Below are 19,649 nucleotides of genomic sequence, written 5' to 3'. Positions count from 1 at the left end.
GCATCGGCAGCGATTCCAGCAATGCATGGGGCCAGGGTGTCGGCCCTTGGGACGTAACCCAGTGGTTGTAGGGTAGACTTATACATGCACCGACATGCGGGTTCCCTCCTAAATTAAGACTCTGCTTTTCTCCCGCCCCTGCAGGATTTTTGGCTTCCCCCTCCACTACACGGACGTGTCCAACATGGGGCGCGGAGCTCGCCAGAAGCTGCTTGGCAGGTCGTGGAGTGTCCCAGTCATTCGGCACCTGTTCGCCCCGCTCAAGGATTATTTTGCCTGTGAATAGCAAGCAGGGATCTCCTCGTCTCTCTTCCGGTAAGGATGCGCTCGCTCCACTGCCTCTGCTGGAGAGGGAAGGACGAGACCGGGCAGCATTTCCCATCAGCTCCATGACCTCCTAGAAAATGACCCCCCAGGCCGTGCCGGGAAGGAAGCGGGGCTGTAGGGAGAGCTCGGGGGAACTTTCCTCAACCAACGAACCTGGCAGGGTAACTTCAAAAAAAAATTTTTTTTAATTTTCAGGGACAGAAGAAAGTGGTATTTAGAGCATAGAGAAAGCAGAGCTCAAAGGACCCCGTGCAGGAGACTGTACATACGACTGAGCCTGAGACATCTCATCCAAGAGCATTAAACATACCAATGTCACGTCCGGCTGGAAAGCAGCGACTCAGGTGCTGAGTGTGAAAGCAGCTCTCTGAGGTGCTGCAGGAAAACTTGAAATAGGTAGAAGCACAATGCTTTTTTTTTTTTTTTTTTTTTTTTTTTTTTTTTTTTTAACTCAACCTCTCCGAAAACGATGGCTAAGAAACCAAAACGGTAGCATCTGATGTAAAGAACCCTGCCAGGTTACATACACTGAACGAACAAGCAGGATACAAGGACCAAATCCTTCTATATTTTTTTACAGGTTTTTTTTTGTGGTTAAATTTTAATGGTTTTTATACTTTTGTTGCTGCTTGAAGGCATTACATGAGAATGTGGAGACTCCTAGACCTGAATGTAGCTAAAACTGAACTGTGAGGTGGTAGAATTACTTTTCTAGCTAGAGCTAAAGAAATGCTGTTTTTGTGCGTCAGGCAGCAGTTTACCAGGACTCACTACTTTCTTTTAAAACCAGCTTTTAACTTTCCAATTCAGAATCCAGCAGAGAGGCTCAAGAGGTCAAACATCACATGTGAGGATTTGGGCTCTGGGGGTCTCTTAACACGCGCTTCCCAAAGGGACGTGCCGACACCAGGGAGGGCAGTGCTGATATTCAGTGATGTACGTCTGTGTCTTGCAAACCACAGCCCCACCTTCTCTCCCCCCACAACTTCTGTACGGTTTCATGAATGGGACCCGTGTTGCTAATGCGAGCGGCGTTGGATGGCAGCCCGTTTGCAGAGAAACCATCGCAGCATCCAGAGAGGCGCAGCGAGCCTTTGTTCCATCAGAAATACGAGGAGCGAAAATCGCACTGACTTCACCTGACACTGAAATCCCTCGGGTGAAACCGTGGCCCTGCTGAGATCTGTGACGCAGCTCCTCTTGCCTTCACCTGGGCTAAGATTTCACTCTTCGAATACGGCCTGTTCTTCTGCCACTGTCAGCAGTGGAGTCTTTGCTGTATGGTAGGAGTAGAGCCATGTAAAGGGGAAATCCTCCTCTTCTCCCTCACCTTTCTACGTGCCAGAGAGTAAATGCTCAGGCTCCCTGGGCGAGTCTGTTGTACTGTGTTCAGGCACTGTTCTTGACTGGCTTGCTGGCCATCTCTGTGCATGCATGGAGCAGCAAAAAGGCACCTTTTAGCACAGTCTTTGCCAGCCCCCACAAGCCTGGGACTGGACAAAAAGGGGACGCTTGCTTGCTGCATGCACAGAGATGGGATGGCACCTCCAGACTACAAGTGCAGCACTGCAGTTGGCCCCACATTCAAGCGGGGCAGCCACTTTCTAGGTTTGACTTGACACAGGTTGAAAATTTTGCAGTCAGAAAAACCAGGTGTGGCTTTAGTGTGGCGTAAGCTGGAAGGAAGAGCTCCCAGTGTGGTGTGGCCAAAGCCAGCATGCCTACAGCTGACCCTGTCTGTGACTCCTGCCTCAAAGAAACTCCTTCGGAGAAGTTTGTCTTTAAATGCCTAATGACTGAGCAGCCTTCTCTGGGAGCGATCCGGATAAAGCCTGGGACCCAAGAGGTCAGCGATCAAGTTGTGGACCAGGCATGCCAGCGCTGCACATAGCTCTCGCTGCCACGCTGTGCATCCGCACGATCAGCAGGGTCCCTGGGAAGCGTGCTAATCCAACAGACCCCTTTCTAGCAAGGCTAGGTTTCCTCTGCAGGCCGGCACGGCAGGTGCTTCCCGAGACCCGGGACTCCAGCATGTTGCTGCACCACTTCCCATTGCCTCGAATTGTCATAAACACCAAACAAACCAGTGACCTCAGTTGAGCAAAGTACCTCGACTCGTGCTTTAATGTGAAGCATGTGCTTGTAAATGCCCAGTTGGATTGGCTCTAGTGGTACTGTCAGAGCAGACCTAGCAAAGCCCTCTGCGTGAAAGAAAAACCTTGAGCAGACAGACGTGGGATTGGAGACCTAGCGGTGCTTCCACTTCTCCCCCAGACTCTTGCTTTCCGAATTAAGCATCAGCTTCTTGTGCAAAGTAAGGTGTCTGCCAGGCCTCCAAAATCAATCTTGCAGGGCGTGTTAGGGCAAATGGACAGCCTTTTGCATTGCTCTCAGCACCATCGAGTGCAACCTCCACAACGAGCCGGACCCACTGGAAATGACAGCTTCCCTCCCTGCTCCTTCTACCTCTCCCTGACAACTGGAGACCTCTGTGCATCTCCTTCTCAGGTGCTGGAAGAGGGTGTCCTCCCCAGCAAATGGAAAACCTCATGTTTCCCTGCATAGAGCCGTTCCTGGTCTGTGCGCTGGTTATTTTCTATCTCCAGCCTCAGCTGCCGATGCAGCCGTCCTGCCTGCTCTGAAAGGCAGCGGGAAGCGGCTGCATGAGGAAGCATGTCAGAATTGGGACTTCCTGGCAGCGGAGCTCACTTCTGTACTGACACTTCCTCCCCTGTTGCTCCTGGAAGCTCCTTCTGTTAGCATATCCCCAAGTGAGATGCACCGATTGCCAAAATGCTGAAGAAAAGCCAAGTAGAACTCCCATGTGCCATCTCCCCCATCTGTGCAATCCTTTCTACACCACTCAGGGATAAGAAATAATCTAGCTCCCGCAATCGATACACGGTTATCTCCAAAGACGTACGGGGGCTGGATTTTCAGGTGGGTTCGGCATGCAGAATGTGGTACTCGAGTAACCATGTGGCTGGTTACCTGGGTGCCTCTGTGTGCAAACCCGCAGCAACTCCGTGCGTTTGCATGTGCAGCTTTTCCACGAGAAGCCAAAATGCGTTCTGGATCTGGATCAAAACACTAAGTTCTCAGCCCGTCCCTTGTGTACTGCCACGTGAAATCAGTCCTTAGTTTCTGTGCCTGTGGTGAGCTTCCGGTGGGAGGACCTTGGTGCCCGTGCAGACCCGCAGGGAAGCCTGGCGTGTTTTGCAAGGATGGAGGGTCCTGCCCACGTGAAGCTCACGGCAGCCCTGGGGCATTGGTCGAAATGAGTCAAGGAAGGCGCACGATCAGCAGGTGCACCACCCACTTATTTTAGCCTTTGCCCCTTGTTTTCAGGCTGGATTAATGCACGACTTCAAATTGGTTTCAGCTTTTCATTCTGTAGCCCCGTCTTCATGGGAGGAAAGATTTGGAAAGCAAGCAAAGATGAAAAAAGAATCAAGATTATGTGGCATTAAACTTGCAGGAAAACAATTGTCATAGAAATGTTCCTCCAACTGTTTTTTCCCTGTAAAAGCTGCCTTTTTACTACATGTTTATAAAAACATTTTTAAGGAGAGAAATATTTTTCAGAAATGCCTTTTAAAATTTTTAAAGGTCTTTTATACTCTCCCTGGTGCTATTTCTGTTTGTGATTTGTTTTTTTTTTAGACTAAGGACTTTTAACGTCCACATTTCTGCAGGTTTTTATACACTTTTAAATAATGCTGAGTTTGTATGTTTGTTGTTGACTGTTTCACATGTTTTCTGTAGCAGGAGCCCAGTACCAAAGTATGAACCATCAAAACTGTGCCTTTTCTAAACAGTTTACTGATTTTTTTTATTTTTTTTCTGGTGAAAAAGAAAATGGATCAATGTCTCGAGTTTACCTTTAACATTTATCACAATCTAATTAAAATCAGTATTTCTATACGAGTGGGCAGTCTTTTTTTTTCTGATTTGTTTTGGTGATGAACTTTTATTTTTTGATGGTGGAAAATGTGCTTAATATTCGTTAGCCGTTCAGGATCCTCTTTTTGCAAACAGAAGCATCCTCAGTATAGTCACACAGTCCGCCCAGCTGACATGGTCAGGGCCACGCTTCCCAGACCTGTCTTGTCCTTGGCTTCAGGCTGAAGAGTCTCGATGTAATGTGCCCGGGAGTCGCGGGCCAGCACGTAGCCTAGGTAGGTACACTTAAACCTTGCCGGGGGCTTAAGAAATGCTCTAGGGGGGCCCAGAACTTGCACTGGCCCTCTGCAAAAGGGGTGCATTTCACTAGGGGAAGTCCCCAAATGGGCAGGTGCTGACCTAGCCTCGCTTGGTGTCGATTAGGGATGCTCAGTGCCTGTCTGGACTGGGCTAGAGCCCTGAAACATTATCTATTGTCCAAAAAAACTTCTGAGTTTGATTCTTAGTCCCCCCCACCATAGTCTCGCTGATTTTACATACCTTGTCTAGAAGCATTCTCTCTCAAAGTCGATCTACACCCAGCATTAATGCACTTTAATGCCTGCATGTGTAGATGTCGGCCTATTCCCGCCTACTGCGCAGTAAATTTAAGCCGGCGTAAATGCACGTGTAGACGCACCCATTATGTCATGTGGCAGTGACAGGCAGCAGCGTGCAGCCCTGCCATACTTCATCCAGCCTGCCCGTTGGGCCACGCGCCCCGTCCCTGCACTACAATCGTAGCTGCTCTATACAATGACTTGCTTGCAACTTAACTCTGGAGTGACTTCTGCCTCTTCATAAATATTTGACAGGGTCCTTCAGGCTAAAAACAGGAGAAACAATGTCAGCAAATATCGAGTTGTTCACCCTGGGGGGAACTCCCGTTGTTTTAACTGAGCAGGGTCAGGCCCGTTGCGTTCAGTCCGGTATTCACAGGGCCACCCTCTTTATCAGCCATTGCGTCGTGGGCAAAACTACTGTCTCCAGGGATCCCTGTTCCTTCTAACTCTGGCTGATCAAATCTAGTGACTGTGAGGTCAGCTGCTGCACTTCCCTCTTATTCTGATGTGGTTAGTCATCGTCTGATAGCCTTTGCTCCTGAACAGGGAATTTCCTGCTGGAGCATTTCCTCTGAATCAATATTTTCTATTTCCTTAAGGCCTGAATAGTACAAGTTTGAACTGCCTTTCTTAACTATTGTTTAGATCTCTGAAACCCCTAGAGACAGCTGTTGCAAGAAGAACTATATTTAATGTGATTCATCAACTCTCCAACGCTCTTAGCTCCCAGGACGGGGGAAGAGTTTTGCAGGTATTGCTAAGGAAACACTCCCGTTGACATTCTTCTGCTCCTTGCTTGCTGTATTACGCTGCTAGAGACCACAGGTGCAAGCGCAGGTCTGCCAAATACGCAGAAAAAGGGCAGTATCTGCCCGATAATGTGTTTGGAAACGCAGTCTCTAGGTTAGCCACAGCTGCTGCCCTTCTGTCCGCCTTGTATGTGGTGGCATGGAGCAGTAGAGGGCAGGTCTTCTTCATCTGAGCTCCCAACGGCAGACACGCAGGACCCAGCTCTGCACCACCAGACACTGCGTGCAAAGGGCGCCGCATCCTCCGCTCCGAATGGCAGCCTAGTGTATCCGGTGTGCACAGCTGAGCATCACACAGGCAGATTTTGATATCTTCCATGCGACGGTCGTGTTAAGTGTGATGTAGCTGCAATGGTCCAGAGATCACGTGACGGGCAAGGGTGTCTTAGGGCGATATATTTTATTGGACCAACTGTGTAGTTGGGATATCTTTAGACATACTTTCCAATGTAAGATCTTCATCCTCAGGTCTCCGAATATAGGAAGCCACGCGCAGTAAGTGAAGCATGGCCACTACATGGGGGAAACTAAACAGCCACAGCACAAGAGAATGGGCTCTCACAGAAACAAAAATGTAAAGGGTGGAGATGTAATATAAAGGTTGGTCTAATAAAAGAGATCACCTTTATCCAAAGAACCTTATCTGTAGACCAACACAGCTACAACCTGAAAGGATTGAGATGCACACACGCACACACGCACGCACACACACTAGTAGCACGTTTCTTACACGAAATCTGCTCCATCTCTGACCTCACTATACTCCTGCTCAAGGGAAATCTATTTAACGCCTTTCATTGACTTTTGGGAACAAGCCACTGGACACTTAAGAACCAAGTCTTTTATTGGATTTATGGCCCACTACAATTTACCCAACTCCTGCCTGCTCTCCACACAAGAAAGGTGAGATCGAGCCCCCTATTTCCCCCCTTTGATAGGCCTTGATCTCCAGCCAGCCACCGCTTTTCTTTTGCTGGCTGTGCTACAGCTGAGAGTGTCTCAGCCCTTCCCCTACACTGTGCTTCACCTGCTGTGCTTGGCCTCCTATGTTCGAACACCTGAGGACGAACGTCTTACGTTGGGAATCTCGTCTAAATATATCCCAGCTCCGTAGTTGGTCCAAGTAAAAGAGGTCGCCCCGAGGAATCCTTGGCTCTGATGATGAGGGCAGCAGAGCAGGGGCGACTCCAGCCCGCAGCTCCCGGGTTTCTCTTGCACAAAGCCACAAGCAGCGCGGGGCTGGGGAGGAGCCGCTGTTAGTGCCCAGGTGGATCGGCGGCAGACTGACACTGTCAAGTAGCCCCGCTTTGAAGAGAGAAAACAGCCCAGACTGCTGGAGAAGTCAGGCTGCAAGGGACGTCCCCACGGTGGAACGGGCACCCCCCGGCCTGGGCACAGGGGGTGTCCCTGGCTGACCAGGGGCTGCTCCACAACCCAGGACCTGGGGATGGGCCAGGAAGGGGCTTCTGAGCCCAGGGCAGCAGGGCTTGGTGTGCACACGCACATGGGTGCGTGTGTCCATGCACTGCCTGGCTCTGTGTGTGTGCAGCCAAGTGTGCACGTGTCTGTCCATCCGTCCGTCCGTGCATGGTTGCAGATGTGTATGCTCATGCACTGCTCCGCCTGTGTGTGTCCATGCACTGCCCAGCTGTGTGCACACGTGCCCATGTGTGTCTGTACACGTACCGTTGCACATGTCCATGTACTGCCTCAGTGCTGTGTCCGCAGTCACGTGTGTGTGTTGTGTCCATGCAGTTGCATGTGTCTATGTGTGTCCATGCATTGCCCAACCGTGTGCATTCAAGTGCCCACGTGTCTGTGCGTGGTCGCACACATCCATGCGCTGCCCCACCTGTGTCCATGCACTGTCACGTCTGCACGTGTGCGCACGTGTATCCATGCACTGTATGCAGTCTCCCTTGTGTGTGCCCATGCACTGCCCCCACTGTCTGCATGTCTACGCATGTGCGCATCCACGCACTACCTAGCTGTGTTTGTGTGCACGTGCGTGTCCCTGCACAGTTGCATTTATGTGCGTGTCCATCTATGCACTGTCACACGTGTGTGTGCCTACACACTGCCCAGCTGTGTTGTGCATGCCCATGCACCCCCCCCCCGTTTGTGCACACCCGTGTGCCCACGCACCGCCCAGCCCGGCGGGCTGCAGCCGCGCTCCCGCGCACGTGCCCAGGCGCGAATGACCCGCGCGGCGGGGCGGGGCCTGAGCGGGAACCCCAGCGCACCTATCAGCGGCCCCTCGGGGCCTCACGTGATTCCCCTCGCCCCGCCCCTTCCCTCCTCCCCCCTCCCCCCGCCCGCCGGAAAGTGACGCCGCGCGCGGGCGGTGACGCGAGCACGTCGGCGGCGCGTGACGTTGCGTCCCGGGCAGCGGGCGGGGCCGGTTTGAACGCGGAGGAGCCGGGGCCGCAGCGGGGCAGGTACCGGCCGGGCCGCGGGGTCGGGGGGCGGCGGGGCCTCACGGCGGGGGCGCAGCCGGCCTGAGGGCGCTCCCCCCGCCCCTCCCCCTTCTCTCCCCTCTCTTCCCCCCGCCTTCAGCCTCGCTCTGGCCCCTCAGCCCTCGCCCCTCCCCCTCCCCCAGCGGCGCGAGGGCGGGGCTTCCGCTTCCGGGTCGCGCGGGAGCAGCACGTGGGACCGGCGACGCCCCTGGGCGCTGGGCGCGGAGCCTGTTGGCGGGGGGCAGGGCCCCTGGGGGGGGCTTGGGGGGTTTCCGTGGCGCTGCGGCCCCCTGACCGGCGGGGCCTTGCCTTGCAGACATGGCGGTCAACGTGTACTCCACCTCGGTGACCAGCGACAACCTGAGCCGGCACGACATGCTGGCCTGGATCAACGAGTCGCTGCAGCTCGCCCTCACCAAGATCGAGCAGCTGTGCTCGGGTAAGGCCGCGCCGCCGCCGGGGGACGAGCCCGACCGGCCCCGCCACTGCGGAGCCCTTGTCTTGGGGGCTGAGCGCCGGCGCCGGCGAGGGTCGTCCGTCGGGTTGCTGAGCGTCGCCGTGTAAAACGCGCCAGCTCGGTGCGAAGGGTGCTTTCTTCCTCCGCTCTGCTGCGGTGTCAGGGAGAGGAGAGCGGTGCGGGGAGGGGAGGGAGCCGAAGCGGCTTTTCTGGACGGGACACGGGCCTTGTAGGTGCAAGGATCAGCGTGCGAGGAGCTGGGATTGTGAAAAACAAGGAGGACGCTAAAGTGATCCAGGCGTAAGGACCAGCGTGCGAGAAGCTGTGACTGTTAAACTTCTTGCACGCCGATCCTTATGCCCGGATCACTTCAGTGTCCTCCTCGTTTCTTTCATAATCGCAGCAAGGAGGACACTGAGGTGACCTAGGCATAAGGATCGGTGTGCAGGAAGCTGTGATTGTGAAAGAAACAAGGAGGAAACCAAGGTGATCCAGGCATAAAGATTAGTGTGCAAAATGCTGTGATTGTGAAAGAAACGAGGAGGAAGCCAAGGTGATCCAAGCGTAAAGATTAGCGTGCAAGAAGACATGACTATTAAAGAAACTTCTTGCACACTGATCCTTATGCCTGGATCACTTCAGTGTCCTCCTCGTTTCTTTCATAATCGCAGCAAGGAGGACACTAAGGTGACCCAGGCATAAGGATCGGTGTGCAAGAAGCTGTGACTATTAAAGGAGGAGGAAAGTAAGGTGAAGTCTTGGGGGAGTTTAAGGATTGAAGTGGGTCAGTAGGAGGAGAAAAGACTCTGGCGAGGTCAAATTGCACCTTAGAAAGGCCGGCAAAGGGATTTGGGGTCACATGGCTGGAGATGAGGATGTTGGCATGGATGAGTTGGATAGACTCAGTGGTGGAGAAAAGGCAAGTACCTAAGTGCATAGTGAAGCTGCATGCTAGGGGTTGTCGCTGTCGATACTGAAAGGAAAGGAAGGCTCCTGGGGGTGATAAAGACGTGGTGTAGTAGGACCTGAGAGAGGATGTGGGCAAGAAGAAATGAAGGTTAAGCAAAAGTTGTGGATTTCTGCCAAAAAGTAGTGATCAGGATGCTAAGATTGCAGCGGGATGGTGGAGAAGAGAGGGGACTGGGGTGAGTTGGAGCGTGGTAGGACATCCAAGAGGATGGGAGACCTAGAAATTTCAGACTGACTAAAATTAGGGAGAAATGGAAGTGAATCTGGGAGCTGTCAGCACAGTTTGCAGCTTAGTCCATGGAGACAGACAGTTCAGGAGGCACCGCTAGCGGGTCCTGGGTCTCCCAGATGAGATGCTGGAGACCTGTCAGCAGAGATGAAGGGAGCCAGGAGTTGAGAATCCTAGGAACAGAATTGCTGAGATAATACTGTGGACTCAAAATAGGAACAAGGATCCTTAGGCTTATCTAGGCTGCTGGTAATTTTCATTGAGGATTAATAGATTTTTGACCCCATGAGAATCTTGCCCTGAGGATCGAGGGGACCCGTGTTGGTAGCTTCTGTAGCATTTGGATTCATTGGCCAAAGGAAGGCTTAGTCTAGCCCAGGGGTTCCCAACTTTTTTATGCTGCAAACTGTAGAGTGGAAGTGACTGTGGACCAGCAAACTGCGGACCAGAAGTGGCTGCGGACCAGCAAATTGCAGACAAGCAGTGACTGGCATACTGCGGGTAGGCTTTTGGTCTGCAATATGCCAGTCATTTCTGGACTTCCAGCACAGCAGTCAGCCCTCCTGCGGACTGGTAGCCAACCCTTCGTGGCCCAGGGGTTGGGAACCCTGGTCTAGCCCACTGCAAGTTGTGCAGTGTTGGTAGACAGACTTCTGTAAGTGCCACCACTAAGTGAAAGGTACAAGGTTGAAAGCTTCACAGTGGTGCGATCGGTTTTCACCATCAGTTATAGCAATTTCCCAGGGAAAGCCATGAGCAGCAGAGGCAGGCATTGGAGTGTTTCACTAAATAGGATCAGTAAACATTGTGGAGGCCTGTATTGTGGAGACTTTCCTTCTCTCACACTGTTACGAAGGCAAGAAGGGAGGAGAGAAGCATCATGCTAGTGATGGAAGGAGCTGTGAAAGGGGTGCTCCAAGCAGGAAGAGCATCTTGATGGGGAGGGGAGACTGAAGAGGTTTTTAGCAGTTCTGTGTAACATGAATCGATTGTGCGTTAAGAGTGCGAGTGCAAAAGGGAAAACCTGCAATGCTGTATTCTTGGCCGTTAAATGGATCTTTGGCTTTTTTTTTTGCAAAAGCTTGCTTACCTGGTTGATGCAGTAGTTTAGGCCGCCTCTTGTTCCAGCTCCTGTTGCCTTTGCAAAGTGTGGACTGGGACTCCTTTGGTGCATTAGAAGAAAGTAAAACTGCTGAAATGCATGTTGGCAAGCAATCGCCACTGTCCCATGGAAGCTAGCTGACATTACAGATGTTCTGCAAAATGCATAGTAATGCTGCAGTCAGCCAAAAGGACTAGAACTTTTTTAAGGAAAAAAAAAAAAAAGATTCCTCGTCTTTTGGTTGACTGGAATTTTTCCCAAGCTCTAGTTGCAGTAGGTATTGAATTGAAGAGAATGTGGGCTTTGAGGTGAGTGGGATGAAGCTTGAGTTATTTGTCAATTTGATTATGGCTTTTTCTTAACGGGCCCAGTTAGTTATATTTTGTATAACTTATCTTTCAGACACCTCTCAGGCAGGGACCCGTTAAAGTGTACGCGGATCCTATTTGTGCCAGAAATCAGAATGAACAAACCAAGCAATCCCTAATTTTTTCAATCTTGTTCTCTTCAACTGGGAACTTGTTGTCTACCTGAATACAGCACATGTTATCTTTTACACACGTGCAGCATTACTGACCCTGTGAGTGTGACAGCACAGATTTTGGCTACATGTTGAGTTTGTATGCCTGCACAGGTACGGAGGCAGTGTTATTCTTGGTTATAAATGCTTAAGTCATGTGAGAGAAGGTTCAGACCGTCTTATTTTTTTTAGCATTTTCAATTAACTGGCTGTCAATAATATTCAGTCTAGTTTCTGCTTCTGAATGCTTTGGAATAAGATGAGCTATGGACACTCTTGTTTTGTTGGGTTTTTTGCAGGTGCTGCCTACTGTCAGTTCATGGACATGCTCTTCCCTGGCTCTGTAGCACTCAAGAAAGTGAAATTCCAAGCAAAGTTGGAACATGAGTACATTCAAAACTTCAAGATTCTACAAGCAGGTTTTAAACGAATGGGTGTTGACAAAGTAAGCAGCCCCGGTTCTCTTTGTGCTTAAATTTTAGACCATCTGTATTGTGTTGTGTGCAAACCTTGGAGCTCTGCTTGCTATCTGTTTTACTCTGGGGGGAAGGTTGCCAGTCACTAGTGACAGTACCTGTCCTTTCACCTTCCTCAAGATGGTAACATCTATCAGTGCTAGATATTTGGCTGTTGCTAATAGGATGATTTCCTTTGCCTGAAATCCATATGCTTGTTTATAGATTAGTGCTAAGACTCATCTGAGACGCTGTGCTTACACTACTTCTTATTTTTGTACAAGGTGCTTTTGGTGGCTAGAGGCAGTTGGCCTGGTTTCCAAGGTCCCAAGTCCTACCTCTTCAGGCAGCTCTCAGGCTACAGTGCTGCAGCATAGACCTGTGAAAGTGCCAGTTCAGATCAAGTGCAGATTATCCATGTAAATGACAACAAATAACAGAGTTGGTTCAAGATTTTCTGTATTTAACCTTTCTGTGTTCCTCACCTTTTATTTTTGAAGGAAACCTTTTTTTTAAGAATGAATGAATAACCCACTCTCTACATCCATTTAGTCGTCCCTGTATTACGGCTGCTGTTTAGTGTGAAGAGCAGCTAACTTAGACAAGCGTGTTGCATAAGAACTGGATGACCACATCTCAGATCACCATATAGCCACTGTTTGTGTCTGGTTTTGGTCCAACCTTGGGCTAGTGGCCTGGAGGCAAAAAGGCTTTTTGAGTTTCAACTGTTCTCTTGGTAATTTCCATTTATGAGGTCATTGGGAAGAGGGTGATACACATCATGGTCAAAGCTTTGTGAACTTTCTAGTATATTTAAATAGCTGTGGATGTTTGGGAGTCTCATGTTGGCCAACAAACGAGACCCAGAGTATGTGGGGAAGAGATGGACAGAGTTATGAGAAGGCTGAGAGCTCAGGAATAGAAGAGCAGGTTTGGTGTTGGAACTTACCTGATGATAATTACGAGCGTCAGACCTTTACATTTGAAATGCTGCTGTTCTAAGTAGAGCAAGCTCTGTTCCAAAGAGTGGAAAAATCTCTGGTACTCCGAGTTCAGTGTATACAAGACGAACTCTCTGTGGATTTCAACTAAATTGCATTAGATCATCTACTGTGCCATGTCTCTTGGTAGAGCCCATACTAAGATTAAAGAGCCTCTCGCTGACGAGTAACAAATTGTACTTTCTCTCCTTAGATAATTCCTGTGGACAGACTAGTGAAAGGAAAATTTCAGGACAATTTTGAATTTGTTCAGTGGTTCAAAAAATTTTTTGACGCGAACTACGACGGAAAGGACTATGATCCCGTTGCTGCCCGACAAGGCCAAGAGACAGTAGCATCTAACCTTGTCACTCCAGTTATGAACAAGCCCAAGAAAGCACTTGGTTCTAGCGGTGCAGGTAAAGCAAATATTTAAAGGTCTTTTTAAAGGATTTCCAATAAGAATTTATATATCAAGCGTTGACTTAACTGTTTAAATTCATCTTATCAAATTGTAGTAGTTCACAGCTTTCCTTTATTTCAAAGAGTCCAGTTTCAGAACATCAGCTCATACTGTGATATGTGTGAGAGATCTCATTTTGTACCCATCCTCTTATTTCATGGAGAAATGGAAGAGATTTCATGAATGAGATGTGGGTGATGCTTTATCTGCAGGCTAGGCATGGCAGTCGCCTTCAGGTCAGATAGCATGTAACCATTAGGACTTCCTTTACCTCTTGTAGATAACAGTTTCTTGGGAGCAACAGAGACGAAGGCTGCAAAAACAGACTCTTCTTCCATAAAGAAAATGGCAATGATTGGTACTAATCTTTTCAGGGAGAAGGGACACTTCACATGGTGAATCTGGGGCTGTTTTTGCTATATTACACACATCTTCAAACTTTTCACTGTTCTGTCTTAGCATGGCTCAAAATAACTCTTCTTGGTGTCTTGAAGGATACAGCTACGCTGTCCAAAGGGGCTTTGTTCCCAGAATGAATGTGTTTAAAAGAATTAATATAACCTTTTAACTTTTTAGCTCCACAGAGACCCATAGTTACACAGAGGCCCACAGCAGGTCCTAAAACTACCACTGCTATGGTTAAAAAAGCTCCAGGAGGAATAGGAGAAGATGAATCAGCAGAATTGATTCAACAGGTGAGTCTTAAGCTGGTAAATGTCAGGCTAACCGTATGTGCTTAAAGTGAAATGTATGAATCTTTATTGTAGGCGGGAAATGAGAGGGGCTTGGAAATATAGCAGAGCAACTTGATTTAGTATGCTCTGTTAAAAGCACGTGCTTCAGGACCTGCTCAATGTGTATACCTTTTTCTTTCCTGAAAAAGGGCTAAAACGCCTCTTATATTTTCATAGTAGGTAGGGTCGGAAGGGACCTGAGCAGATCATCAAGTCCGCCCCCCTGCCATGGCAGGAAAGAGTACTGGGGTCAAACGACCCTGGCAAGGTGTTCATTCAGCCTCCTTTTAAAGACCCCCAGGGTAGGAGCAACGTGATAATACACAAGCACAGATCTGTTGCCTACGGATATCGTATGTAGGATTTGACTCAGTATTCTGCAGTTGCATAGCAGATGTCTAAGCAGCATTCCTGTCAAGCTATGAACAGCTGTCCCTTCGTTGCAGGAGTGTGTGTGGTATGTTGTGCTGCATAACCTAAAAGAATAGACCTTAGCAGTGAAGACTGATGAAAGTTGAGCTTTATCTTATGTGATGTAACAAGCCCTTAAACATTGCAAGAGGGAGGACCTTTGCAGGGGATCAGCTGTGCATAGTGGGAATAGATTATTCAACTTCTGAACTAACCTGTCATCTCAGCAATAGAATAATCAGGATCTTGGTTATGTCTTACGTGTTTGTGACATGGTGTTGTTTTTGGTAACAGGGAAAACTGTGCTTTCTAAGTAAAGACTCTTGGGACTTATCGCCACTGGAGAAACTAGTGCCTGAGTAGTGACGTTTTTCTTTTTTCCGAGGGCAGATCAACGTATTGAAGCTCACTGTTGAAGACCTGGAGAAGGAGCGGGACTTCTATTTTGGCAAATTGAGAAACATTGAACTGATCTGCCAGGAGAACGAAGGGGAGAACGATCCAGTGTTGCAGAGGATTGTGGAAATTCTTTATGCCACAGATGTAAGCATTTCTGGCTAGTACACTGCTGGAGGGAAAAACAAATTCTTCTACCTCATGTACCCAAGTTACGTGGGAATGAAAGACGCTATAACTTAGTCTTTTACCAGTCCCACTTAATCCACAGTCAGCACTTTCTTTTCTCTACATGCAGAGAGCAGCTGTTCTTTTCGTGTTGAAGAACAGATATTGCCTTTAGTAGATAGTGCAGCAGCAAATTCAGTTTGCACCCTAAACTACTTCAGTGCTTAGTGAATTACTATGATGAACACGTATGAGATTTGGAGAAAATAATACTTCTCTCCTCCAGCAACCTTACTGGCCTCTCTAATTTTCAGCCGAATGGGTTTCTCCTTGACAGCATTCTAGGTAAAATTGCAAGGAAGGTTGTAGCACAGGAACCAGGTTTGTCATCTGCTTTTCATTAATGCACTGCACTCTTTCTCTCTCCCTTCAGGAAGGCTTTGTGATTCCCGACGAAGGAGCACCACAGGAAGAACAAGAAGAGTATTAACAGTCCACCTACTGTACCAGCGGAGCAGCAACACCAGAATTCTTTGCCCCAAATCATGTGCTTAACTGTAAAATACTCCACTTTATTCTTAGAGGACTCACTGGTTTCTTTTCATAAGCAAAAAAGTACCTCTTCTTAAAGTGCACTTTGCAGAAGTTTCACTCTTTTCCGATGGGTTTGAGTTAGGAGCTCTTTCTCACTTTGTAGCAGAGCAGTATTAACATCTAGTTGGTATATTTAGGGAACGAGAGGCTGAATATTTGGAGCTTGTTGCAGAGTTGTTTGCTGGTAAACACTGGGTTGTGGAAAGACTTTTCTGTATCTGACGGAGGTGGAATGTGTAATAGAGAAATTAGACTGACTTGCAGAAAGATTGATTTAATGTGAAATTGTGGCAGAGAACTTTTAATAAAAATGCCTTAAGAGTATTTAAAATATGCTTCCGTATGCCAAATTAAAGTAATGTGACAGGAGATTTTATGTGCTTCATACTGGGGTGAAAAAATGTCTGACCCCTTACACTGCTGTCTGGGAGGCCTTGCATGGTGATAGCCTCCCTTGTGATAGATTTCTGTGTCAGCAAGTTCCCAAAAGGGGCTAGTAAAATAACTCCATCCCTGCTCAGTAAAGCTGCTCACCGAGTGATTAGTTCTCAGTGAAATAGGCCTTAATGTTGCCTGTGGCAAGATTAGAAGGAGTATGAACAGCTGAGACCACACATGCAAGTTATCTTGAGGAGTGCTAAATCCTTCTCTGTGGCATCGTGGCTAACAACTTTGCCAAATTCACGTACTGTATTTTGTGGAAAAGAACATGCATCCAGGCTTATTGCCGAAAAAGAACCTTTGAGTCGCTGTCCTCCAAGGTTCTTGTTTCTCCTTGTCTTGTCTCCTGTTTTTGTGGTGTTCTTTCTAGTCTGTTTTACTCCGGTTTTCCTTCCTTGCCTCCTAAAGATTACTGGTGAAACTAGTGAATGTAATGGAACTTGACTGGTGAGGTCTCATTATAACAAGCGAGTGCATTGAGGCTGGTGCACTTTTTGTACCTGTTGGGCAGTCTTCCTCTGCCCTTGGTGTGCTTAAATAGTGATGCTTGCCAGTACAAGTGTCTTCTGGGGAGAAATCTAAAAAGGTGATGGCTATTGGAGCTGATGTTGTTGCAGAAAATACAGTACCGTGACTAACTTAAATATTAATATTTAAAACATTTTCTTGAACTGTCCCTTTTGCTCTCGTGCCCCTCATTCCTGTTGTGTTTGCCAGGTTTCTGCAAGACTAATTCCCCCGCTACTGAGATTGATTGGTCCTGTGCTTGTATTTGTTTCTGGTGGTAGCTTGTCCTAAAACGTGTGTGTAGAAGGCGAGCATTTATGGTAATTGTGGTTTAGTGCATGAATTGTTGTGAAATTCAGAAGAAAACCCAAATTCAGTGAATGCCAAAAAATGCAAGTAACCAGCCATTGTTAAATTGCAGTGGTGCTATTTTTCTTGTGGCCTTTTAGACTTTTGTTGCCCTAAAATTCCATTTCTCCAAGAAACCATACTTCACCTGGATTTTTCTTGACAGGGTTTTTTCTACTTTAAGCAGTTTCTAAATAAAGTTCTGTATTTCAAGAGTGTCATGTCTGCTGTAGTCTAATATTCTGGGATACAATTAGGCTAAACTAAAGATCTTGATCGTTTCGGTCTGAAATTTACACAACTCGAAACGTCCCCTTTCCTCCTCCAATTGTAACCGCGTTCCTTGCTAACGTAAGCAGCAGTAATACTGAATTTGAGACTTCTGTTGGGGGAAATGTCTTTAGCATGTGTTTACAACAAGTGGAAGAAATAGTAGACCATGTGCTTTCTCTTTCCTTGGGTGTAAGCATGCTACTGTACATGACTTGCGGCAAAGCCCTCTAAGGTGCTGTATTGCTGGAAAAGACAAAGTTGGCAGCTAGCCTTAAAAGTCCTGAGATGCTGAACATATGAATGCTACCAGTGTCTGTCTTAAGATGGCTGAATCTCTTGTAACTTGGCCGTCTTGTTAAGTTTTCAGTAAGCTTCATAGGCAAGCCTGAACGTTAGGTTTGTCAAAAGCACAATGAATGACCAGCTTCTGCAGGAAATGCTGATGTGGTTCCTAGGAGTTATGACAGGTCCCCGAGACTTGCCCGTGTTTATGCTGGAGGTGACTGGAACGGTCCATGGATCCAGTTTCCTAAGCAATAGGCAGTGGTGGCAACAAAAAGAGTACTGCAGTGTGAAGGTGCATAGGAGGGACAGGGCTTTGCACATAAAATCTTCTCTCCCATTGCTTATTTGCTGTAGTGTCCAAAGCTTGCTCTCTTGCAGCTTTTTGATATCTATATGCTAAACACTCGTTCTCCCTGCATACTCAAAGCAAAAGATGGAGGTAACAACGTGACTGGTGGAACCTGACTTGGGAGGTGAGACTGGGCCTTTCAGCATCTGTGAGAATTAAGTTTCACACTGATCACGGTTGCTTCAGATGTGTCCCACAAGAGTATGGCGGCGAATCATAAAGTATCCAGGTAGCCACGCCATCGGTAGAGTTGCACTAGATCAGTTTGGTCTCTGCTGCCAGAAACATGCCAAAAGAGAGAATGAGGCGGAAATAGAAGTCGTGCTCGTGTCCTGTGGCTGCGTAAGATGGTCAGATGTGTAGCAATGGCCAGTGAGGCAACACAAGCAAATGGAAACTTGCAGGGCTGCAAGTCAAATGCTGCTAAAATTGTTAGTTCCCTAATACCAAGAAAGATGTTAGTAAAATTAGCAAACTCTTAATACAGATAATTTATTCGCAACACATTTATATCTCACAGATGTCTCGACATGGTGGCTTTCCTTTTTTTTTTTTTTGTTTTGTTTTGTTTTCCTAATTTCCTTGTTGGGAAGCAAATTGCCAGAATAAATTCAGCTCAAACCCATGAAATTCATGTAGCTATTCTGACCTGGTACAGTACTGGCTGTTTAGATATTGAATGCTCTCCTGCTGGGATTCTTTCAGAAGACATCCAACCTTTCGTAGCTCTTTAGTTTGATCAAATACCTGAAAAGCAAACAATGGAGCAACCAAACGCTCCTGTTTGTCTTTTCTGTACCCAACACGTGTCTTACTTACAGGTGGGCTTGCAGATATTTTTTAACTTTATTGTTCAATCTTTTCAGAATTCCTGGCTTGCAATGACAATTCTTACTGTAACTGTTAAAAGCCTACAAATAAAGGCTAAGAATTTACATCACACTTTCATACCCTGTTAATATTTAATGTGATCGTTATTTATTCAATTGTTTGTTTGTTTGTTTGTTTGTTATTTGCACTGACAAAAATATGCTACTATCTCTGTTTTAGATAAGCACGCAGCAACAATAAATAGAATTAGCTGAATTAAATGCTACTGGATATCCTCTTCAAGACGTAGCCTCCTGAGCCAAGTGTGATAACTCTGTTTAGCAGGTCACTGATGCTGTTGTGCTAAAATAGGACTCTGCCTCCTAATCTTGGGATTATCTGGGTAGTGTTTGTACAGCGCTCTGACGACAGGGCTATATAAATCTTAAGAATCTAGGTTACAGGAGAACTGAATGATGCATTGAATAGTTTTTGAAAGTTTAATGAGAATTAGTACAGAACAGATCCCCACTTGTACAGCTGAGCATAGACCTTGGCCAAGCGGGTAGGAGATAAGCCACGTCAAGGGTAAAGAGGCTTTTATACTCCTTAGAGAGCAGTGAAAGCATAATGTGGGTGTACTGATATCTTCTGATACAGCCTGTGTGAGGCTGCAATACGCCTGTTCTAGAATGGGTTACCTAAACAGACAGCTACTATGCAGATTATAATCTTGTGATAAGGGACAGAAGATGACAGTAGCTTACCGAGTCATTTATAAAAACCCAATTCTGTATTTGGATAGGAATGCTTTCCCATCTAACCCCTCACTTTTAGAAAATGCCTGACTCTCCAGAACAGCTGCGTCACATTGCAAGCTGCTCTTGTCCTTTGTAGCAGACAGCTAGCATCAAGTCTGAAGTCATAGACCAAAACGGGAACTTTATGATCTGCAGCAGCACACGCTACCTAATGATACTTTAACTTTGGAATTGCCAGGTAGACATTCAGCAATGATTTGATTTCCCTTTCTTGTGTGTGGTTTGTTTTTCTTGCAAGTT

At 47.5% G+C, this 19,649-nt stretch overlaps 2 protein-coding genes across 4 annotated transcripts in view; both read left to right on the top strand.

Moving 5' to 3' along the window:
* DNMT3B (DNA methyltransferase 3 beta) overlaps nucleotides 1-4,249 on the top strand; it is a 31,212-nt gene extending 26,963 nt beyond the window's left edge. For both annotated transcript variants that reach the window (XM_059713124.1, XM_059713122.1), the window contains 2 exons: nucleotides 145-315; nucleotides 523-4,249. In XM_059713124.1, coding sequence (XP_059569107.1) covers nucleotides 145-286 — 142 coding nt within the window. In that variant the 3' untranslated portion in view covers nucleotides 287-315; nucleotides 523-4,249. The remainder of the gene's footprint in view (nucleotides 1-144; nucleotides 316-522) is intronic.
* A 3,722-nt stretch (nucleotides 4,250-7,971) lies between these two features.
* Nucleotides 7,972-18,720, top strand: MAPRE1 (microtubule associated protein RP/EB family member 1). Of its 2 annotated transcripts, XM_059713120.1 has the most exons (8): nucleotides 7,972-8,079; nucleotides 8,414-8,536; nucleotides 11,674-11,819; nucleotides 13,024-13,228; nucleotides 13,553-13,630; nucleotides 13,849-13,967; nucleotides 14,808-14,960; nucleotides 15,415-18,720. In XM_059713120.1, exons 2-8 carry the CDS (start codon nucleotides 8,416-8,418, stop codon nucleotides 15,469-15,471), a joined length of 879 nt encoding a protein of 292 aa, XP_059569103.1. In that variant the 5' UTR covers nucleotides 7,972-8,079; nucleotides 8,414-8,415; the 3' UTR covers nucleotides 15,472-18,720. The 2 variants fall into 2 exon arrangements, with proteins under 2 accessions (XP_059569103.1, XP_019355885.1); XM_019500340.2 differs by lacking the exon at nucleotides 13,553-13,630 and having other exon boundaries at nucleotides 7,973-8,079.
* The last annotated feature ends 929 nt before the right edge of the window (nucleotides 18,721-19,649 follow it).

Source organism: Alligator mississippiensis, chromosome 9 (genome assembly GCF_030867095.1).
Source record: "Alligator mississippiensis isolate rAllMis1 chromosome 9, rAllMis1, whole genome shotgun sequence".
In the NCBI taxonomy this organism is placed as follows: domain Eukaryota; kingdom Metazoa; phylum Chordata; order Crocodylia; family Alligatoridae; genus Alligator; species Alligator mississippiensis.
This window is presented reverse-complemented; position numbering and strand designations above follow the sequence as displayed.

Coding starts and splice junctions, on each gene's coding strand:
- MAPRE1 (XM_059713120.1), top strand. CDS start 8,416: ATGGCGGTCAACGTGTACTCCACCTCGGTGACCAGCGACAACCTGAGC. Junction 11,820..13,023: donor AACGAATGGGTGTTGACAAA/GTAAGCAGCCCC, acceptor TTCTCTCCTTAG/ATAATTCCTGTGGACAGACT. Junction 13,968..14,807: donor CAGCAGAATTGATTCAACAG/GTGAGTCTTAAG, acceptor TTCCGAGGGCAG/ATCAACGTATTGAAGCTCAC.